Below are 19,639 nucleotides of genomic sequence, written 5' to 3' on the forward strand. Positions count from 1 at the left end.
GGTGAAATAGCTAAAAACAACATTCTTCAGCCATTTGACAATAATCAATATTTAATGTGTATGTGTGTGTGTATGCATATGTATATAGCCTCAATTTGACTCAAAATGATAAATAACAACATTTACATACATATACACTAATGGTAAAAAGTTTGGAATAATAAATATTGCTTTGTCCTTGCAGGATAAAAAGTGTTAATTTTTATTTAAAAATTTTTTTTAACCTTTTTAAATTCCCCAAATGGTTGAATAGTAGTGCATCACGGTTTCCACAAGTCCTAGTTTTTAGAGGGGATTTGGAAAGGTTTTCTCTATTCTAAAACTAAATTTGGACACTGAGGGGGTGGGAGCTGTAAATTAGAAAGCTGTAAATAATCCATCAAATAAATTTTGATTTGATGAAATATTAAATTAAGTCTTATGAAGACAGCAGACTGATGGACACTCCAGACAGGGTTCATAGCTCACCGGGTCTGTGGAAGTGCTGTGGTGAGCGGGACATGGGTGTGTAACTGTGGCGGCTGTAAATGGGAGAGCCGATGGAGCCCTGACTCGTCGACCTGTGGAGGATACGTTCTCTCATGTCATAATAACCCTGAAAAAAACATGCAGGAAACAAACACTGTTAAAAAAATGCCATTCTTACAATTGAAAATATAAATATTCTCCACAATTTATTATGATGTAATCATTTTATTTTTGCCTGCATTCAAAATAAAACTCAAAATCTGACTTACCTCAGCAGTCGGTGTGGGCGACCTGGTCTGAAACAACAGGACAAAAAAAATTCACATTGTAGAAAGAAATTCTACATTGAAGAAAATTCTCTGAAGAAATTCACATTGTAACTAGGACACAATTAAAGCTTAAAAATCTTAAAAAAATAAACACCTGTCAGGAACAAGAATTTTATCCCCAAATCAAAAGAAAGAAAAGAGTAGTTGTATTTTGCTTTAAGAAAATTATCTATCTATCTATCTATCTATCTATCTATCTATCTATCTATCTATCTATCTATCTATCTATCTATCTATCCATCCATCCATCCATCCATCCATCCATCCATCCATCCATCCATCCATCCATCCATCCATCCATCCATAAATCCATAAATCCATCCATCCATTCATAATAGGACTTAAAAAGTAAAGTAAAGTAAAACATGGATGCACAGCAGAGAATTTGTGTGGCTAGTGACTCTTGAGAACCCGTCTGAATCATTAAATCAGAAATGGGACTGCTAGTCCACATACAGTGTGCCATGAGAATGAGTGGAACTGGTCATGTGAATAACTTACTCTGTCGTCTGGCATGGGTGAACACTCTCTCCTGGAGCTCTGCAGCTGTCAACAGAGAGGTGTTGTGTTGGGATAATAAACTCCAGGTGAATGTCAAATAAAGGACTACTGTAAGTGACTTTTACACAAAAAATGTATTAGTCTGTGTTCAATACTGAACTCTGAGAGCTCTGTTTCAAACCCTAGTGAGCTGCATCACTATTAACTACCTATAAATGTACCTTCTTAGGCAGTATCCTATAATATCCTATGATAATTTCATCTGCTGAATGTCCTTTTATGTAGTGATTTAGTTTTTGGGCTCTACAAGAATAGGTTTTCTTTTCATGCTTTCATGCTTTTCATACTGCGTATGCCTTGGGTGGGAATTATTTAAAAGAGGAATATTGTGACTTGTTCGTTCCCGGAAGAAAACACAAGATTACAATGGAGGCATTTCAGGGAGGCATTGAACCAAACCCATATTAAGTGTTTGCTGCCAAAAAGCTCTTTTTTTGTTCCATCTGTCCTTAGAACATTTGAAAAGTGACACTCCTGGAACTTCAAACGGGACAGTTTCTATGATCAGATGAAACAAAAAAAAAAAAAGCTTTTTTGGCAGCAAACACTTAAGATGGGTTTGGTGCACATAGGGATAAAAAAGTACCCCATGTGTAAGATGAAATACTCTGCTGGATCTTTAATGCTGTGGGCCTAATTGTCTGCCAGTGGTCCTGGACATCTTGTTCAGATACATGGCATCATGGATTCCATGAAATACCAACAGATAAAAAATCAAAACCTGACGGGCTGTGCTAGAAATCATATAACGGGCCATGTTTGGATCTTCCATTAGGACAGTGATCCAAAAACAAACATCAAAATCAACACAAAAATGGGTCACTGAGCACAAAACCAAGCATCTGCAATGGCCATCCCAATCCCAGACCTGAACCCTGTAGAAAATGAGTGGAGTGAACTGACGAGAAGAAGCGCCAACAACTTGTGAATCTGAACGATCTGGAGAGGAATGGTCTCTGATCTCTTGTCAGGTGTTCTCCAAACTCATCAGGCATTATAGAAGAAGACTCAGAGCAGTTATCTTGGACAAAGGAGGTTGCAAAAAGTATTTAATAAAAGGGGGAAAATAATTGTTCCCAACGTGTTTTGGAGAAAAACATTTATTTCATAATGTGATTTTCCCCACACTTTCAATTATTTTACTTCAATGAAAGGTTAGATTTTTTTTTTTTTTTTTTTTATAAAATATCAAAAGTTAACAATGCAGATTTATTTTTACAGCCATCTTTAATCATATTTACCAAGGGGGCAAATAATTCTGACCAGCAGTGTATATACATATATATATATATGCAATGCTGCCTATAATTTAGCAGTTTGCCTTTTGAACCAGTCTTCTCATCAGGAGCATGTCACCTATGATGCTGTCTAGAGAGAAAGGTCTCTATGGTTTGGAACAGAGCTTCTTTTTGACTTCTTTTTACCTCTCCCACACTCTCTCCCTCCTCTGACTCCTCCAGTGTGGTGGTGTAAAGTGGCTCATAGTGGATTAAATCTGGACGCTCAATGTCATAAATGGCTTTGACTTTGGGAATGGCTGCTAAATCCCTGTAATCAAGGATCTCATTGTCTACTTTTGCCTAGAGAGAAACACAAGCACACACAGGGAGTCACACACATATATGAATTCCAACATGACAGCAGTGGAAATATTAAATTCTACAAACAGCCTCTCCCAGGCCAATCATAGCCAAAATCATGAGAATTTAAATAATAAAAAAAGAAGCAATAAGCCATGAGGTTGTATGTTATAGTGATTTTATCATGGTTATTGCTTTAATGAGTTAACTGTTATTTATATTTCAACACTGCTGTCAGAATTCACAATGACAGAAAAGAAAGCTATCTATCAGGACTTCTATCTATTTTAACATCCAGAAAACTACATGACATCTCAAATAAGCCAATTTATAATATTGTAAAGTCCAATAAAATGCACAATAATTATAGATATTTGTTGAGTAATCAGCATTAAAAGTACTTACTCTACCTCTTCAAAAGTTTGAGGTCGGTATATTTTTTTAATGATTTTGTCTCTTATGCTGCATTTATTTGTTCAAAAATACAGTGAAACATTATTACAATATATATTTTAATATATATTTATATGTAATTTATTCTTGTGATGCAAAGCTGAATTTTCAGCATCATTACTCCAGTCTTAAGTGTCACATGATCCTTCAGAAATCATTTTAATATGCTGATTTGATGCTCAAGAAACATTTCTAATTATTATCAATGTTGTGCTGCTTCATGTTGTGCTGCCCCCCCCCCCCAATTATATAAATATAATTTTTATATAAATTATATTTATATAAAAAAAATAACTATGATATGTATATATGATACATGCACATACAACTCACACATTGATGAACTAATGCACTTACATATATGGTGTGACCCGGTGAGCTAGGTATGCTTGAACCAGGTCTGGAACATATACTCTCGGTCGACGAGCGCATCGGCTGTGGAGCAAACCCAAAAAAAAAAACAAAAAAAACATATTCAACATAAGCTTTAAATAAAAACAACAGCAGAGAAAATTCTAAAAAAAATAATTCATTCGCATCTAAATCCATGATTACTCAATAATCATGATCCATGATTACTCAATAAACTTCTCTTTAGCAGAAGATTGACCTATATTTGCTTTATTGCACATAATCTTGGCCTAATGTATTCTTTCTGACTTTGACTTACTTACATTATATTACACATTAACACATTTTGTAACTGTTGCACATGGTTGTAAAGAGATACAATATAGTGTACAGTAAAATATATCAGGCCAATCAGGGTGCAGAAAGTCAGTCAGCTGATCAATGCCATGACTCACTTATTGTGAGACTTAACCCACAAGGCATCCACAACAAATCTGAAATAAGTGCAACATAAATATATTATAAATGCATTTATCCAAATTTTTCAAATGTTCTAAGAAAACCCTTAACTAAAACTAAATCTTTAAAAAAACAAAAACATTTATGTTAATTGAAATAAAGCTGAAATAAAATAAAATATAAATACTTGTTGAAAACAAAACTAAAACCAACTAAAACTAAAACTGAAATAAATATCTAATAAACCGAAATAGCAATATTTAAAAATAAATTAAAATTATTAATATAGCACAAAAATTATTAACTGGAAATAAATCAAAAGTAAAACCAACTAAAACTAAAACTGAAATAAATATCTAATAAACCTAAATAGCAATATTTAAAAATAAATTAATAAATAAATTAAAATTAAAATGACAAAAGCACATAACAATATTACTAAAAGTTAAACTAAAACAGTCGAGACCCGTGTGTTTTGACCCATATCTTATGAAGGCCAGAACTAAATGATGACAGAACCTTTAAAACAAACCTAAAACAAATGAATTCATTCATTTGCCTTCCACACAATGAATGTCAATGGCGATTTCATGTTTCCAATGGCGGGAAATGTAAGGGCATCTGATATTACTCAGCATACTGAAATGCAGCAAGCGTGATTAAAGCTGCTTGGCTTGATCTGAGGCCTATGTGGTAATACTGGAGCACAACAACAAGACCGAAGGAATGTGAGTCAGGGTTTCCTAAAGGTTACACCAATATCCAACTTTTGACTTACTAATCGACTAAACAGAGTAACTGGGATGTTGATTACTATCTGTTCTGTGGCATCAGCGTCTATGAGATGGAATAAACCAAATGTTAATGATGGTTTATGTCTAAAACAGAGCAGGCGGGTTGAGTGTACTGCCAGTGAGGAGCACTGCAATCCTCCACCTGCAGGGGGCAGCACATGGTCATGCGATGCCATGCCGCAGCTGACAGAGAGTACAGTACCTGCCTTTCTGTTTTGCTGAGTAGAGCTAGAGATGCAGGCAATAGCTGTGGAGGAAGACACAGGGGTTTGGTTGGACATCATACAAGATTCTGAATCACCTATAGCGGGGTTCCCGGAACGAGTGTTTGAGCGACAAGTCTACTAGAGAACAGCCAGAAGGAGAAAGTACAACCTCAAAGCTAGCAATGAGATATTATCTGCTTACTTTCTGAAAAGAGTCAGCAGAGAAGAACACACAGACAACAACTATACAGGACAAACATGTAAATACCGGATACAAAAGTGACATGGACAAAGGGCCGTACCCGCTGTCTCTCCTCGCCTCTAGTTGAATGTTTACAGCCTGGATGCCAAACTGTTGATCCTGCATAAACAGTGAAACAGAGGGCAAAATAAACCAAAGACAACCAGGATAAGAGGCCACATTTAGAGTGAAGTCATGTGATTTGGATAAATTATTGACAACGCATATAAAGAAGAATTAAAATTAATATGTACATGATTTTGAGGTGAGGTGACCTTTACTATTGGCCAACTACTCATTTTTTTAATGAAGATGATAATCTCAATTTCTAGAGCATGGTGGACATATATTATTTTTTTTTTAAATAAGTTAACACTTTTATTAAATGTTTCAAATGTGACAAAGACACTTACAATGACACAAAATATTTCTATTTCAAATAAATGCGTATCTTTTTAACTTTCTATTCATCAAAGAATAAAAGAAGCAAAAATATTAAGCTGCACAACTGTTTTCAACATTGATATCAATAATAATAATAAGTGTTTATTGAGCAGCAAATTTGCATTTTAGAATGATTTCTGAAGGATCATGTGACACTGAAGACAGAAGTAATGATGCTGAAAATTCAGATTTGCATCACATGAATAAATTATATTTTAAATATCTATAAAACAGAAAACTTTTATTTTGAATTGTAATAATATTTAATAATATTACTGTTTTATTGTATTTTTGACCAAATAAATGAAGCCTTGGTGACAAGAGAAGATCAAAAATCAAGCCCATACTTTTAAATGGTATTGCATTTTGTAGTACATCATTATCTGCCACCATACATAAGACAATACAATCTAAATAAAAAATACAGATATCATCAAACTAAAAATAACTATTTAGTCCCAAGAGGCATCCAAGTCCGATTTACCCTTCAAAATCAATGTGCTCAGCTAAAATGAAAACAAAAGCACCCTTAAATCTTATTTTCTGAGAAATGAATTCAAATTAAGTGTGTTTTGCTGAAAACAAGAACAAATATCTGCCAGTGGATTAAGAAAAAGAATTAAGCTGTATTTCTTCTTACCCCACTGGCAGATATTTTTCTGTTTTAACTCACTTAATTTTGAAGCAATAAAAAAACATACTTAATATCTAAGTAATGTTGCTTCTCAAAAATGTTTAGATGAAAAGGACAAAAATAATGAGGAAGAACATCATTTTTTTACAGTGTAGTTGAACCAGACAAGTCAAATCATAAAAAAGAAACTTTTACTGAACAAAAACACACACTTTTACTGAATTGACAAAGGTTCCTCCCGCAGAACACATACATATTATATGAACTGTCTGTAAAGGCTCAGACTCACCTTGCAGGTACATCTCCTCTCCCTCTGTAAACATCTGGTTACACCTGCTACAGCGAGCACAGCTGGGGTGGTAGTGCTTGTCCCCTGCCTGTGGAGAAACACACACATCACTATATCGATTCGCTTAAAGTTGAACTGTACTAACAACCATAAAGTCAGATAACTCAAACAGACTGTTACAGAGAAACTGATGCTTTGCATGTGTATCATGTGAGACGACACATATTTTATTCAAATGACCAGAACCAATGAGCTTATCAAATATAACACAGAAAGGTTCTGTGTTCTCTCTTTACAGCGCAGAAATCATCTCAAAACCTTTGAACAATATTCATACGCAAAAATCAGTCTTAAGAGAGACTTACAGGCCCTGCGTAGAATTTTGTGATCTCAAACTACTCAAAGTCCTTCATATAGAGTGTGTTATACTCCAGAGCGGCGATGCACAAACACATCCCATCATAACAAACAGGAAAAGCTTAAAGTGTGAAAAGAAAAGGCAAGTGTCTCTCTAACAGCCAATCAGATTCAATTAGCCGGATGAGATTTCCTGTTGCAATCGTCTGCTGTGAGACTGTTGTGAAACTGTAGACGGTTATCTGTGAGAGATCGGATGTGTGTAACGTGCTTTTGCGCTGCAGGTCTGTGTCACAATCAGTGTCTTTGGGTGACACTTTCATTTGATGGACCCCTTTAGATATTCTGTTGAATATAAGGGTGTGTTCACACTAGTTCGCGGTTCAATTGGTTCGTTTGGTCCGGACCCAAAAAACAAAACAAAACATTTAGTCCTGGTCTACATATGATGGAATTTTGACCAGCTGAGAACTCCAAGCGCCTCGGTTCGTTTGTTTGGCACGCAGCAAGGTTCAGCGTTCACACTTATTCAAATTAACCGTATTAACAGAGCAATTGCACCAGCAAACCTTCCAAGTGTGAACACACACTCATTAGAGTATCAGTAGACTGTCTGCTGAATATCTGCTAACTTTTTATTTTGATGCTCCCCAACAGACACTCCATTGACTATAAAGCCCCTTTCACACAGCGCTTTGATCCCAGAAAATTGCTGTAAAATTACTAAAGTGCCTTCTGTGTGAACGCAAACACTTCCCGGGATTGATGCCAGGATCGATGCCGGGACGGGGACCTAGTAACATTGCCGGGATCGCGCCCTGTGTGAACAAAAACCAGGACCAACCTACCAACCCAGGCCTTTCTACAACCTGTGCTACAGCATATGGGGAACGAGCCACTCGGCAAACCCAGTGGCGCTACTGGGGAGTATGGACTTGTCTTCGTGTAGAAATGACGAAGAGGAGTTATCAGCAGAACTGACATCTGACAGGAGTTATCACATCCTGACGTCACATGTCTTTATGGGATATTTAAGGCATGTGTGTGAACGCACACACAGATTCCGGAAAGTCACTGGCAGTGTGAATGAACCAAAATCAAAAGATCCCGGCACATTATCCGTGTATTTTCCAGAATTTCTGTGAGAAAGGGGCTCAAGTAACTTTACAAGTACATGTCAGCTTATTCTACTAACACTAATCCAACCCCTAACAGCCTAATAATAATCAACCGATTCTCTATTGAGAGTTATTTGACATGTAAGGTGCAACGTTACTTCTAGTCGACTATAACAGTCTAAAGGCGAACGTCAAAATAAAGTGTAACCATCTTTTGTTGTCGGACATACAAATGTGTGCTGTCAAGTGATATATATTCTGTTCATGTTGCGTAAGATCTAAGAGTGAAACTCAAATGGTGAGTTAGGACACCAAAATGGGTCACAGGTCTGCTCTGAAAAACGTTTAAAAGAAAATATGACCCAGACTATTGCAGCACAGATACGGATTTGTGCTGATCAGAAAGTGTTTCACGCAGGGAATTATTGGCTGATGACTGTATGAAACAACTGAATACAACAAACAAAACAATTCTAGTACTAGTACTGTGTTGGTTTGCCTGTTTGATGAACGCAATATTCTTTCCTGTGTTGACATCTTTCCTGTTCAAACAGGAAGTTGGACATATTCTGAGGGCGTTATTTGCTTAAGATTTTACTGTTGAAGCATTTAATCGGTGGTAGGTGATTATAATCAACAGGACATTCTCATTCTAGAAGATTTGGCATTAATATTTTTGGTGTATTTTCTTGGAATAGAAAGACTGTTAGTTTTAAATGTGAATATCTGTGAATTTTGTTAGAAATCACCTCAAAGCCAGTGTTTTTTAAGTATTATGTATATACGATTATAGTATACATTTAATATTTTGAATCAGCTTTTATATTTTCAAATTTCATTTGAATTTTAGTTTTAGCAATTGTGCTATATGGTTTTGTCATTTTTATTAGTTTTTATTGATTTTAAATAATTATATATAGCTTTAATTATTTTTACCCCAGATCGTTTTAGTCATTTTAGTACTTTAACTTTAGTACTTCAAGGTAACATTTCAAATTTTCTTTTAAGTTTTATTTCAACTTTATTACAACATTTTTTTGTTAACAATATCAACATTTCGCAAATGATTTCAAAGGGTCAGTTTATTACCAGTCCAGAACTTCAAAACTGAGTGTGTGTGTGTGTGTGTGTGGTTCAGGTATACCTATGTTGTGAGGACATGGATACTACAAGGATAGTAAGGATAGTAATGCCAGAAATATTTGATCTTGTGGGGATACTTTTTGGTCCCCAAGAGAAAAACAATACATATTGAATAAATCATACATAATGATGTTTTTTAAAAATATAAAAATGCAGAATGTTTTCAGCGATGTGTAGGTTTAGGGGTAGGTGTGGAAAATGGAACATAAACAAGGAAACCCAACGTGTGTGTGTGTGTGTGTGTGTGTGTGTGTGTGTGTGTGTGTGTGTGTGTGTGTGTGTGTGTTTTCGTACCTCCAGGACTTTCCCTGTGATGAACTGCTGACACGCCTCACATTGCACTCCAAACTGAACCTGATAATCTTGCTCACAGTAGGGGGCGCCGTCTCTGTGCACACATAGAGAACAAAACCAATGCATGCAGTCACCCAACATTTTGGATGGATTGGATGGATTTTGTGTATGAATGTGTCTTACTTGCTGATGTATTCTCCAGTCAATACTTTTGCACAGGCTTTACATTTAAAACAGCCCAAATGCCACTGATTCTCGAGAGCCAACAGAGCCTGACCATTCTTAATATCTCTGCCACAGCCTGCACAACCTGAAACACAAACACAAGAAAAACTGATTTGCCAAAAAAACAAAAAAACACAAACAACTCTGGATGTGGTTGTATGCTTCTCAAAGCCTAAGCTTAATACATATATACCCATATATATATATACACACCAATTTTTTGACTACCTTGGGCCATTATTTTTGTGTCAAAATTAGTGGTGGGCCGTTATCGGCGTTAACGCGCTGCGTTAACGCGAGACTCTTATCGCGCGATAAAAAAAATATCGCCGTTAATCTATTCCCCAAGTTGGGTTGGGAAATGGCTCTACTACACAAGCTATGATGACGCAATCTACCCGCGGCCGCGAGGTAAACCCGGCTGCAACGCATATTCGTCGTCATCTTAAGTAAACACGGCTGTAAGTGAAAGCTGCAACATCCATTATTTGGACTTGGTTCGGATTTAAGCCGTCCGACAAACAGCAGCAAACTATCCGAGTGTGTGGGGTAACGGTTCGGTAAATTAACACACGACTAATCCGTTCTACCACCTCAAATTCAAAACGAAACTGAAACTGATATCACTGAATACCAGCGCGCGCGTATTATTCTCATTCCAATATATCTTAGTGGTGTAACGTTAACACATAATCTCTGTCTACACCCGATTTTAAGAATCGTTGTTGTGTTTCTTTTTAACTGAAAAGACATCAGTTAGACAATATTATAACTTTAAATTTGGGGTTTCATAAGCTCAAAGCTATAATAAACATTAGACCTACTTAAGATCTCTGCAGCTAGTGTACTTAAATTTTATTTATCTGCAAAATTATGTTGTATACTTACAGTTTTGCACAATATATGTTCTCAAAACTACATATACCCTTTAAAAAAAATGAGCAGTTGTTTAGCAGGGTCTGTGTAACCTGTTCTGTAATGGTTTTATTATAATATACTGTATATCGTTATCGCAAGAGGCTGCAATGTATACCAAAATATAGATTTTAGGCCATATCGCCCATCCCTAATTGATAGCCTATAGTTGATAATAACATAGGCCTATGTTGCCTACGGACGGTAACAGTACAGAAGTAACCTTTTACAGTCTATGAGTAGAACAGCTTTCTCAAGCAGTTTGTGATGCATTTTGGAAACAGGAGATGAGCCCCTAGTCTAATGCGCCACCTGGCTTGAGAAACCCGTTCTCAAAGACTTAGCCTACTTTAGTCATTATTTGGGTAGCACACATATTCTGAATGCCTTCGGCAGAATTCAAATGTGCCATTTTAATCTAGATTAATTTCAAAATTAATCTAGATTAATCTAGATTAAAAAAATTAATCTATGCCCACCTCTAGTCAAAATATTTTTATACTTTAACTTTCCACTGTCTTGATCACCATGTTGTAAATCAGCATTTTCTAAACACACATTTATATGTCTGCTATTGTTTTCTTCTTCACATATTACTTTTTACTTTATAAATAAAAGAAGATATTTGGCTTTAGTAGCCAAGCTTATAGACTTAAGAGAAAATAATAGTTAATTATTTATCATAGTAGGTGGATCCTGGCCAAAAAGCCCCCAAACACTGAATAATTTACTGTTTCACGTGTAAATTCATGTCAGTGCATCTCTAAGTGGTTTTCCCATAAAAGTTATAGGCTAATGTTGTGTGGATGCAATGTCTCTGTGTGGCAGTTTGTACTCTTACTATACAGTAGTTAATTTACACTGATGGTATTTTTATTTCTTTCATAAGTTTAAATGTTTGACCATTAAGGAAGTTGGGATTAAATAAACTGCTTTATAAAGTTTATGCAAGTTACATAATAAGATTTTTGATTTTCCCAATTATTCTCTATGGTGATTTACAGATTTTTACTTAAATGTAGCAGAATGTTGGAATAAATGAATTAAAAAATAATGCAAAAATTCAAGTAAACATAACAAATACTACCAATAATATATAATAAGCTGCTGCCTAAATAATTTGACTTCAAATGTGTTTAGGTGTCATGAAAAAAATAATTAATGGTAACTTTTTCTAGATTTTGGGTTGAAAAATGTGCCTGACATATTATTGACTGGTTTTGTGTCATTGACTCATATGGATGCTGTAGCTTCAGGTCCTGCACTCACTGCTGGGTCCGACGACGTCTTTGGTGTGTCCTGGAGACATGGGCTCTGCACAGTACTGACACAGACAGTCCTTGCCATTGAATGTCACTCTGTCTCCAGCAGGAAATGGTCTCCTGTAGGTCACGAAATATACGATCCCTGTTAAAACTCCTGCCAGTGTTGGGCTTACCATAAACCACAATGTCAGTGACTGTATAATGTCTAGTGTGTGAGTGGGTTTTTCTTCGGCTCTTACTTGCAGATTGTGCACACAAAGCATGCTGGGTGATAGGTCTTTCCGAGCGCGGTCACCACCTCCCCCTCCACAAACTCTCCACAGATGTTACAGCGGGTGCCGTGGATGCGCTGGTAGTCCAGAGTGCACAGATAATCTCCATTCTTCATGAAGAATCCTCCCTGAGCCAGATCGCAGCCACATACTACAGAAAAACACACACAACCGTTTACATGATGGTTTTTAGAATCAAATTATTATGGTGTGTAATTTACATGCATGTACAGGACTGAGATGGAATGGCAGTGTGTGTGTGTGTGTGTGTGTGTGTGTGTGTGTGTGTGCATTCTATTTCAAATAAATTCTGTTCTATCGAACTTTCTATTTATTAAAGAATCCTGATTTTTTTTTAGCATGGTATAAGAAAATATAACTGTTTTCAACACTAAAAATAATAATGCATTTTTCTTGAGCAGTAAATCAGCAATTAGAATGATTTCTGAAGGATCATGTGGCACTGAAGACTGGAGTAATGATGCTGGAAATTCATGTCATCACAGGATATATAAATATAGATGTATTTTTTTGGAACAATTTGGTGAGTGAAATTTTTAGGTTTGAACCTTGATTTTTTTAAGGGTTATAATGGCTTCTTTGTGATACATTTCTCTTCTGGTAACATGATAATGCAGCATAATTGGTGCACTAGGGATAGAAGTGTAAAAATAAACCTCAGTGGAGGACAATGGCCAGACCATGATCTTGAGAAACCACAATAATCAGAAACCTTGAAATGTCTAATCTGAAGCAACATTTAGAGCTCATTGTGTTTCATTTTAAGCTCTTAAGAGCTCCTTCAGACACTTTCTGTTTTGGAGTCTTATTGTCCAAACCATCTTTCATGGCTTTCCGCACCTCATCCTGGGTTCCCGCGGGGTGAACCGAGGCCGTGACTAATGCAGGATGTGCGTTTACTGAGAGAATAAATGAGTGGATGTATAATGGATGTGTACAATGTGTACGTAGTGCACAGTAAGGCTTTGCAGTGCTGTTATGTAACAGACTTCAGTGATTCTCACAGCCTTCTTCACGATCCGCTATACGATAAAATGAGTTTATGCACTGAGAAACTTCTGCAGGGGCCGTATGAGGACAACGCCACCCTACGCTAGTCTCATGGACAAAGCGAGAGAAACTTTCATTATAAATATGCAAATTGCATGTATACTATTAATAATGAAAAATATCAATAAAAAATACTTTTTACTGTTTACTTTTTAAAAGTTAGGTGCAACTTTAACATGTAAAACGGTGCAAAAAAGTACACATTTATTTATTCATCCCAATATCCTTAAATTAAGCTGCAGCTCAACAACACAACCAATATCAATCAATGGGGAATAAGCAATATTACCGCGTCTGCTTTGGACTTGGCAACAACGTCCTTTGACACATTTCCTACAATCTGACTTTCATCTCTGGACGACCCAGACACAAAAGAATTCATTAACTCTCATTCAATGTGATGAGCTGAGCTCTCTATGTTGTAATAGGCATCCTCTTTTTGATAAATTTGAGAGATTACCCTCGGGTCGAAGATTTAGGATGCCAGCAATTTTTAAAAATGGGGGGTGGGGGGTGGTGGTGGAATCCTCCCTTTTTTCATTTGAGTGTTTTTCGTGTTTAAAAAAAAAAATTAAAAAAAATAAAAATAATATATATATATATATATATATATATATATATATATATATATATATATATATATATATATATATATATATATATATATATATATATATATTTATATTGTTGGTCTATGTATCTATGGTCTATCCTGGCATGTTGAAACACAAGCAACAAAATTTCCCCAAGGGGATAATAAAGCAATCAATTCAGTGCACTGTTTTATGAACTTAAGTTGCATGAACTTAACTTTCTGTGATTTTATTTATTTTCATTTCATTTCAAGTTCAAAATGCCCTAAAATGTACATTTTATTTTTCAAAAACCACTTTCTTAATACATGTTGGTCTTATTGTTGTGTGCAGGTTGCCTATAAATGAAGAATATAATGATCTAGTTGTCTGTATGCTGCTCTGGACTGATTAGTTTAGATAAAGATATCTAAAGATTAGTTTAGTTTAGATAAACTGATTATAATTACACAGATTTACAATAAGAATGACATAATCCCTGCAGGGTGGTGAACACAAAGTAGATGATTAGCTCTTAAACTGATTATCTGCCCAGATCGCTACAGGTCATGTGCAAATTCAATTCAAATATCTGTGAGGTTCGATCCAAAGTCGTCCGAAAAGAGTTTAATCTCTCATATTCATTATCACCTTTCCTATTTAAAATTCATAATCTGTAAAACCACTAGTATAAAAGAGTATTTCTCATAGAGTCTCTGTCTGTGATGTATTAAGAAGTCAGAGAATGACATGAACTCAGAATGACATGAACTCAGATATTAAATATTAAAAACATATTTGAGATGTTTCTACGGTTGATGATGAGGGAATTTGTGCTCAACTGAAAACAATACGAGAAATTATGCAATTATGCAAAAGTGACATACAAGTAATGCTACTTTTTAAGTGAAACAATTAGTATTTAATAATGTTAATGTTAATAATTGTAATATTTTTAAAAGTATTCCCCAACCAACATTGCCAACTGCTTCATGGTAACAGAAATAAAGCATTTAATAAATTAAAAATAATCTTTAATTTCATTGTTCCATCATTTTGGTATGATTAATGCTGCGTTTGCACCATGTCGCAATTACTGTGATACGAGATGACAACCTGTGACGTTCTGCTGTTTATTTGCTTGAACTTGGAATTATGCTTTTCTATGGAAACACAATCAATGCCAAAATGAATCTGCACTGGTCAAGCAGTACAAGTCAGAGCTGTTCATCTAGTTTTGTAGAATTGATTATTCATTAAAAATAATCTATGAGTTGGAACAGCAAAAAAACAGCTGCCAACAACTGTCCAGCTTACAACATTTGGTCACACTTTAGATTAGGGTCCAATTCACTATTAACTATGACTTTTGCCTCAATAAACTCCTAATTACTGCTTATTAAGTTTAAGTTTAGGCATTGGGTAGGATTAAGGGATGTAGAATATAGTCATGAAGAATAAGGCATTGATATGTATAAGTACTTTATAAGTACTAATAAACAGCCAATATCCTAGTAATATACATGCTAATAAACAACTAGTTAATAGTGAGAATTGGGCCATAAACTAGTGTTACCCAACATTTATATCACGTTTTGGTCACTACATAATTCCCATTCTTCCATTTGTGTTATTTCATAGATTTGATGACTATTTTTCTGAACTGTGAAAAATAGTCATTCTAAAGAATAAGTATGTCCAAATCTTTGACTTGAAGGGACAAGGCTACTTCCATGAATGAATCCCCAAAATGGTCATGTGCCACATACTACATGTCACTGTCACTTAGATTTACACTGCATTCACACAGTAGATCTGACATCATCATGATGCTGATTTCTCTAACTTTAAGTGATACAGCAGGACAGAGAGAAAGTCTCTGGGTTAATTGGATCAAAGCTGAGCTCAAGTCATGACATGATTTATTTATACTGTAGGACTCTATTATATCCAGGTCTGCATCAAGTGCTACTGACAAAATAGTCCACATAATCTTGAGTTTTGCTAAAAACTGATAGATTTGGTGGGCTTTTTAAACAATGGCCCTGCAGTGACATGGCAAATCTGGATACGTCTGTATAAGTTCAGCAGTGAGAGAATTAAAAAAGGCAGTCTGGGGCTCTGGGCATCACCTAATGGTCTCAAAAGAAACTTTGAATGCAACAAATCTCTGAAAAAAGGCTTATATTACACAATACACAGTCTATAACGGATTATAGCAATGGCATACCCCAGGACACAACTGAAATCGCTGAAAATGTCATGTTAACTACTGCCATTTCAACAGAGACCAACTGTTGTTGCTGACCTCACCTGTCCCTATTGAGTTAATGCTATTTAGACTACATACACAAGTGGGTAGAGTTTGTTCTTAAGACTCTGAAAAACACATGCTAAATAGGTCAAGCCGGAACTCATCTATAACAGCCTTAACAATTACTCAGTGATCCTAAATTCTGACTGGAGAGGTGAGTCATAGAAGACTCACACAAGAGGTGATTTATAGGAAACATTCAGCAAACCAGAACGGCAGCATCTCAGACAGAGAAGATTTGACTATGAATATGCAACCAAAAGCTCAAAACCTGTCAAAATGTTTGTACCATTGAGATTTTCTGCATTGTGACATTATTTTCATGACACTTAAGCACATTTCCCCCATATAGCATATATACTGTATATAGGCCTACTGTATGTTTCATATGTATGTTTCATTTATTATGCCCCATTTACGCCAGGTATTAATGCATTTTGGTTGATCGGATCACAAGTAGACGAGGGAGACTCAAAATGCATCTTAACTCTTTCCCCGCCGTTGACGGAAATTTGCTTTATTTATGAGATAACGCCTCCCTGCCATTGATGGAAAATTCTAATTTTCACTGTTATACTGTAGGGGGCGCTATGACAACTTCTGAAAGAGTACTGAATCTCCTGATCAAAAGACATGTGAAGAAGAAGCAGAAACATGCGATTACGTAAAAGTAAAAGCAAGTTATGTGAAATAATGCGATCATCAACATTAAACAGTATAAAATCAAAACTGCCTAATGTTACCGAATGAAATGTCGACCCAGGACGAGGTTTAGGACTGTGAAGCTTTGGTGGTGTTGATAGACTCGATCTATTCCATCTATGTTTTGATCATCATTCTAAATCTGATCCGGACGTAGTCTTTGACAAAAACACGTTTTTCTCAGCTATTTGCTCAAAATGTTGCTTTTTTATGACACTTCCTCACATTCAAGTGTTGATAAAAATAGACTGCTTTAAAAAAAAAAAAAAAAAAAAAAAAAACTTAAAAAAAAAAATTCTGGGGGCCATGAAAAATTTGTAAAAATTATCAAAAATGCTGCCAACTTAAAAAATTTAAAATAAAAAGGCTGATCACAAATGAAAGAGTTAAAACCAGGTGTAAACAGGGCCTTAGTCATATTGCAGAAAACATTATTTTTGTATGCTTTTCTTTTGATGACGTGTTTTTAGATTTATCGCTTTTAAATTTGCTCTCAGTTCAAAAGCTAAACTAAACAGACAACAGTAAAAGCACAGTATACACCTCTCCTTTTCCACAGACTATAATAGATTATATCTCTGACTATTGCATACATATCAAAATTCGAATGTACAGTATCTATTCCTGATTCAGAACTGGTCTTCATGGCACTGAATGTTTTGTATGTAACCGATATCATGGTTTGTATATGTGCATAAGTGACACTGATTCACTCACTCACCTTTGCACGTAAAGCACTTGATGTGGAAGTGTTTGGCCTGCACTCGTAACACCTCTCCCTTGCACACCTCTCCACATTTAGCACAGCGTATCAGAGGCTTCTCCGTCTGGTGGTGAGATTCCTGTGTATGGGTCACTGCATTGAAGAAAAGAAAAAAAAAAATCATCATGGTCTGTAACAGTAACAGACAGTGCAAGTACAGGTGGAATATGAGATGCATATAGAGCTACTGCATTCAAAATACACTTAATTCTACTATTCTGTTCAGTAACAGTCCATTTTGGTGACACATTGCTTAAGCACAAAATCAAGCTCAAGTACACTACCTTTCACAATTATGGGATTAGTAAATATTCCATTCATCAAGGATGCATTAAATTGATTAAAGGTGACAGTAAAGACATTTATAATGTAACAAAAAGATTATAGTTTAAAATAATGCTGACATTTCTATTCATCAAAACATCCTGAAAAAAAAAATATCACAGTTTCCACAAAAATATTAAGCAGCGCAACTGTTTTCAACATTGATAATAATCAGAAATGTTTTTTGGGCAGCAAATCATCATTGTTAGAATGATTTCTGAAGGATCATGTGACACTGAAGACTGGAGTGATGATGCTGAAAAAACAGCTTTGCATCACAGGAATAAATTACATTTGAAAATATATTCAAATAGAAAACAGTTATTTTAAATTGTAATAATATTTCACAATATTACTGTTTTTACTGTATTTTTGATCAAATAAATGCAGCCTTGGTGAGCAAAAGTACCTTCTTTCAAAAACAAGAAAAAATCTTACTGACCCCAAACCTTTGAACGGTATTGTACATCAAAAAACAATGATCACTGCACCTTAAGTCATCATGAAATGGCATATAAAAAAGGATATTCAGCAAGAAATCAAACTGCAATCAGTGCCGAAATGTGAAAGTCAGACTGTATAGATGCACGTCTCTAGTTCGTTTAGTATTCGTACAGCAGATCACGTACTTTAAAATATCCCTAATAAAAACATCCCCACCTCACCTCAGATGTCCTCGAAACCTGATTATCAATTCAGCACTGAGCAATACGCCATGAACGAGCATTTCTCATTCCTTTAGAAACACACAAAGCTTTTACTATTATTGATCTGCATTTGTTTTCCATTAATCTTGCATTAGTTTTGAGCTTCACTTTATCCAAAACATCCTCTATAATTCTGAGTGTTTGTAAAATGTGACAGCAGCGGTTTTAAAGGAATAGATCATGCAACAAATATAGAATCTTTCATTATTTACTCACCCTCATGTCATTTTAAACACATTTGAACTGCCATCCATCCATCCATCCATATATGTGACCCTGGACCACAAAACTAGTCATAAGTCGCACAAGTATATTTGTGGCAATAGCCAAAAATACATTGTATGGGTCAAAATTATACATTTTTATTTTATGCCAAAAATCATTAGGATATTAGGTAAAGATCATGTTCCATTAAGATATTTTGTAAATTTCCTTCCGTAAATATATCAAAGTTATTTTTGTGAGTGGATGCAGCAACATCGAGGACTTCATTTGGACAACATAAAATGCGATTTTCTAAATATTTACATTTTTTTTTTACCCTCAGATTCCAGATTTTCAAATAGTTGTATTTCGGCCAAATATTGTCCCATCCTAACAAATTATACATCAATGGAAAGCTTATTTAGCTTTCAGATGATATATACATCTCAATTTAAAAAACCAATAACAAACCTTATGACTGGTTTTGTGGTCCAGGGTCATATATATATGGATGGATATAGGCTATATACTGTATACATACATACATACATACATACATACATACATACATACATACATACATA

The 19,639-nt window shown here is 35.3% G+C and overlaps 1 protein-coding gene across 2 annotated transcripts in view; it reads right to left on the reverse strand.

The window, feature by feature from the left end:
- ablim1a (actin binding LIM protein 1a) overlaps positions 1-19,639 on the reverse strand; it is a gene marked incomplete at its 3' end in the record, with an annotated part of 54,632 nt that overhangs the window by 14,715 nt on the left and 20,278 nt on the right. For both annotated transcript variants that reach the window (XM_081351056.1, XM_081351055.1), the window contains exons 2-13: positions 17,779-17,913; positions 12,366-12,549; positions 12,131-12,243; positions 9,905-10,031; positions 9,722-9,815; positions 6,810-6,897; positions 5,504-5,562; positions 3,749-3,826; positions 2,783-2,938; positions 1,299-1,343; positions 738-764; positions 469-595 (exon numbers count right to left, since the gene is read on the reverse strand). In XM_081351056.1, the coding sequence (XP_081207182.1) occupies positions 469-595; positions 738-764; positions 1,299-1,343; positions 2,783-2,938; positions 3,749-3,826; positions 5,504-5,562; positions 6,810-6,897; positions 9,722-9,815; positions 9,905-10,031; positions 12,131-12,243; positions 12,366-12,549; positions 17,779-17,913 (1,233 nt within the window). The remainder of the gene's footprint in view (positions 1-468; positions 596-737; positions 765-1,298; positions 1,344-2,782; positions 2,939-3,748; positions 3,827-5,503; positions 5,563-6,809; positions 6,898-9,721; positions 9,816-9,904; positions 10,032-12,130; positions 12,244-12,365; positions 12,550-17,778; positions 17,914-19,639) is intronic.

This window comes from Scardinius erythrophthalmus (assembly GCF_964197995.2).
Source record: "Scardinius erythrophthalmus genome assembly, chromosome: 21".
NCBI lineage: Eukaryota > Metazoa > Chordata > Actinopteri > Cypriniformes > Leuciscidae > Scardinius > Scardinius erythrophthalmus.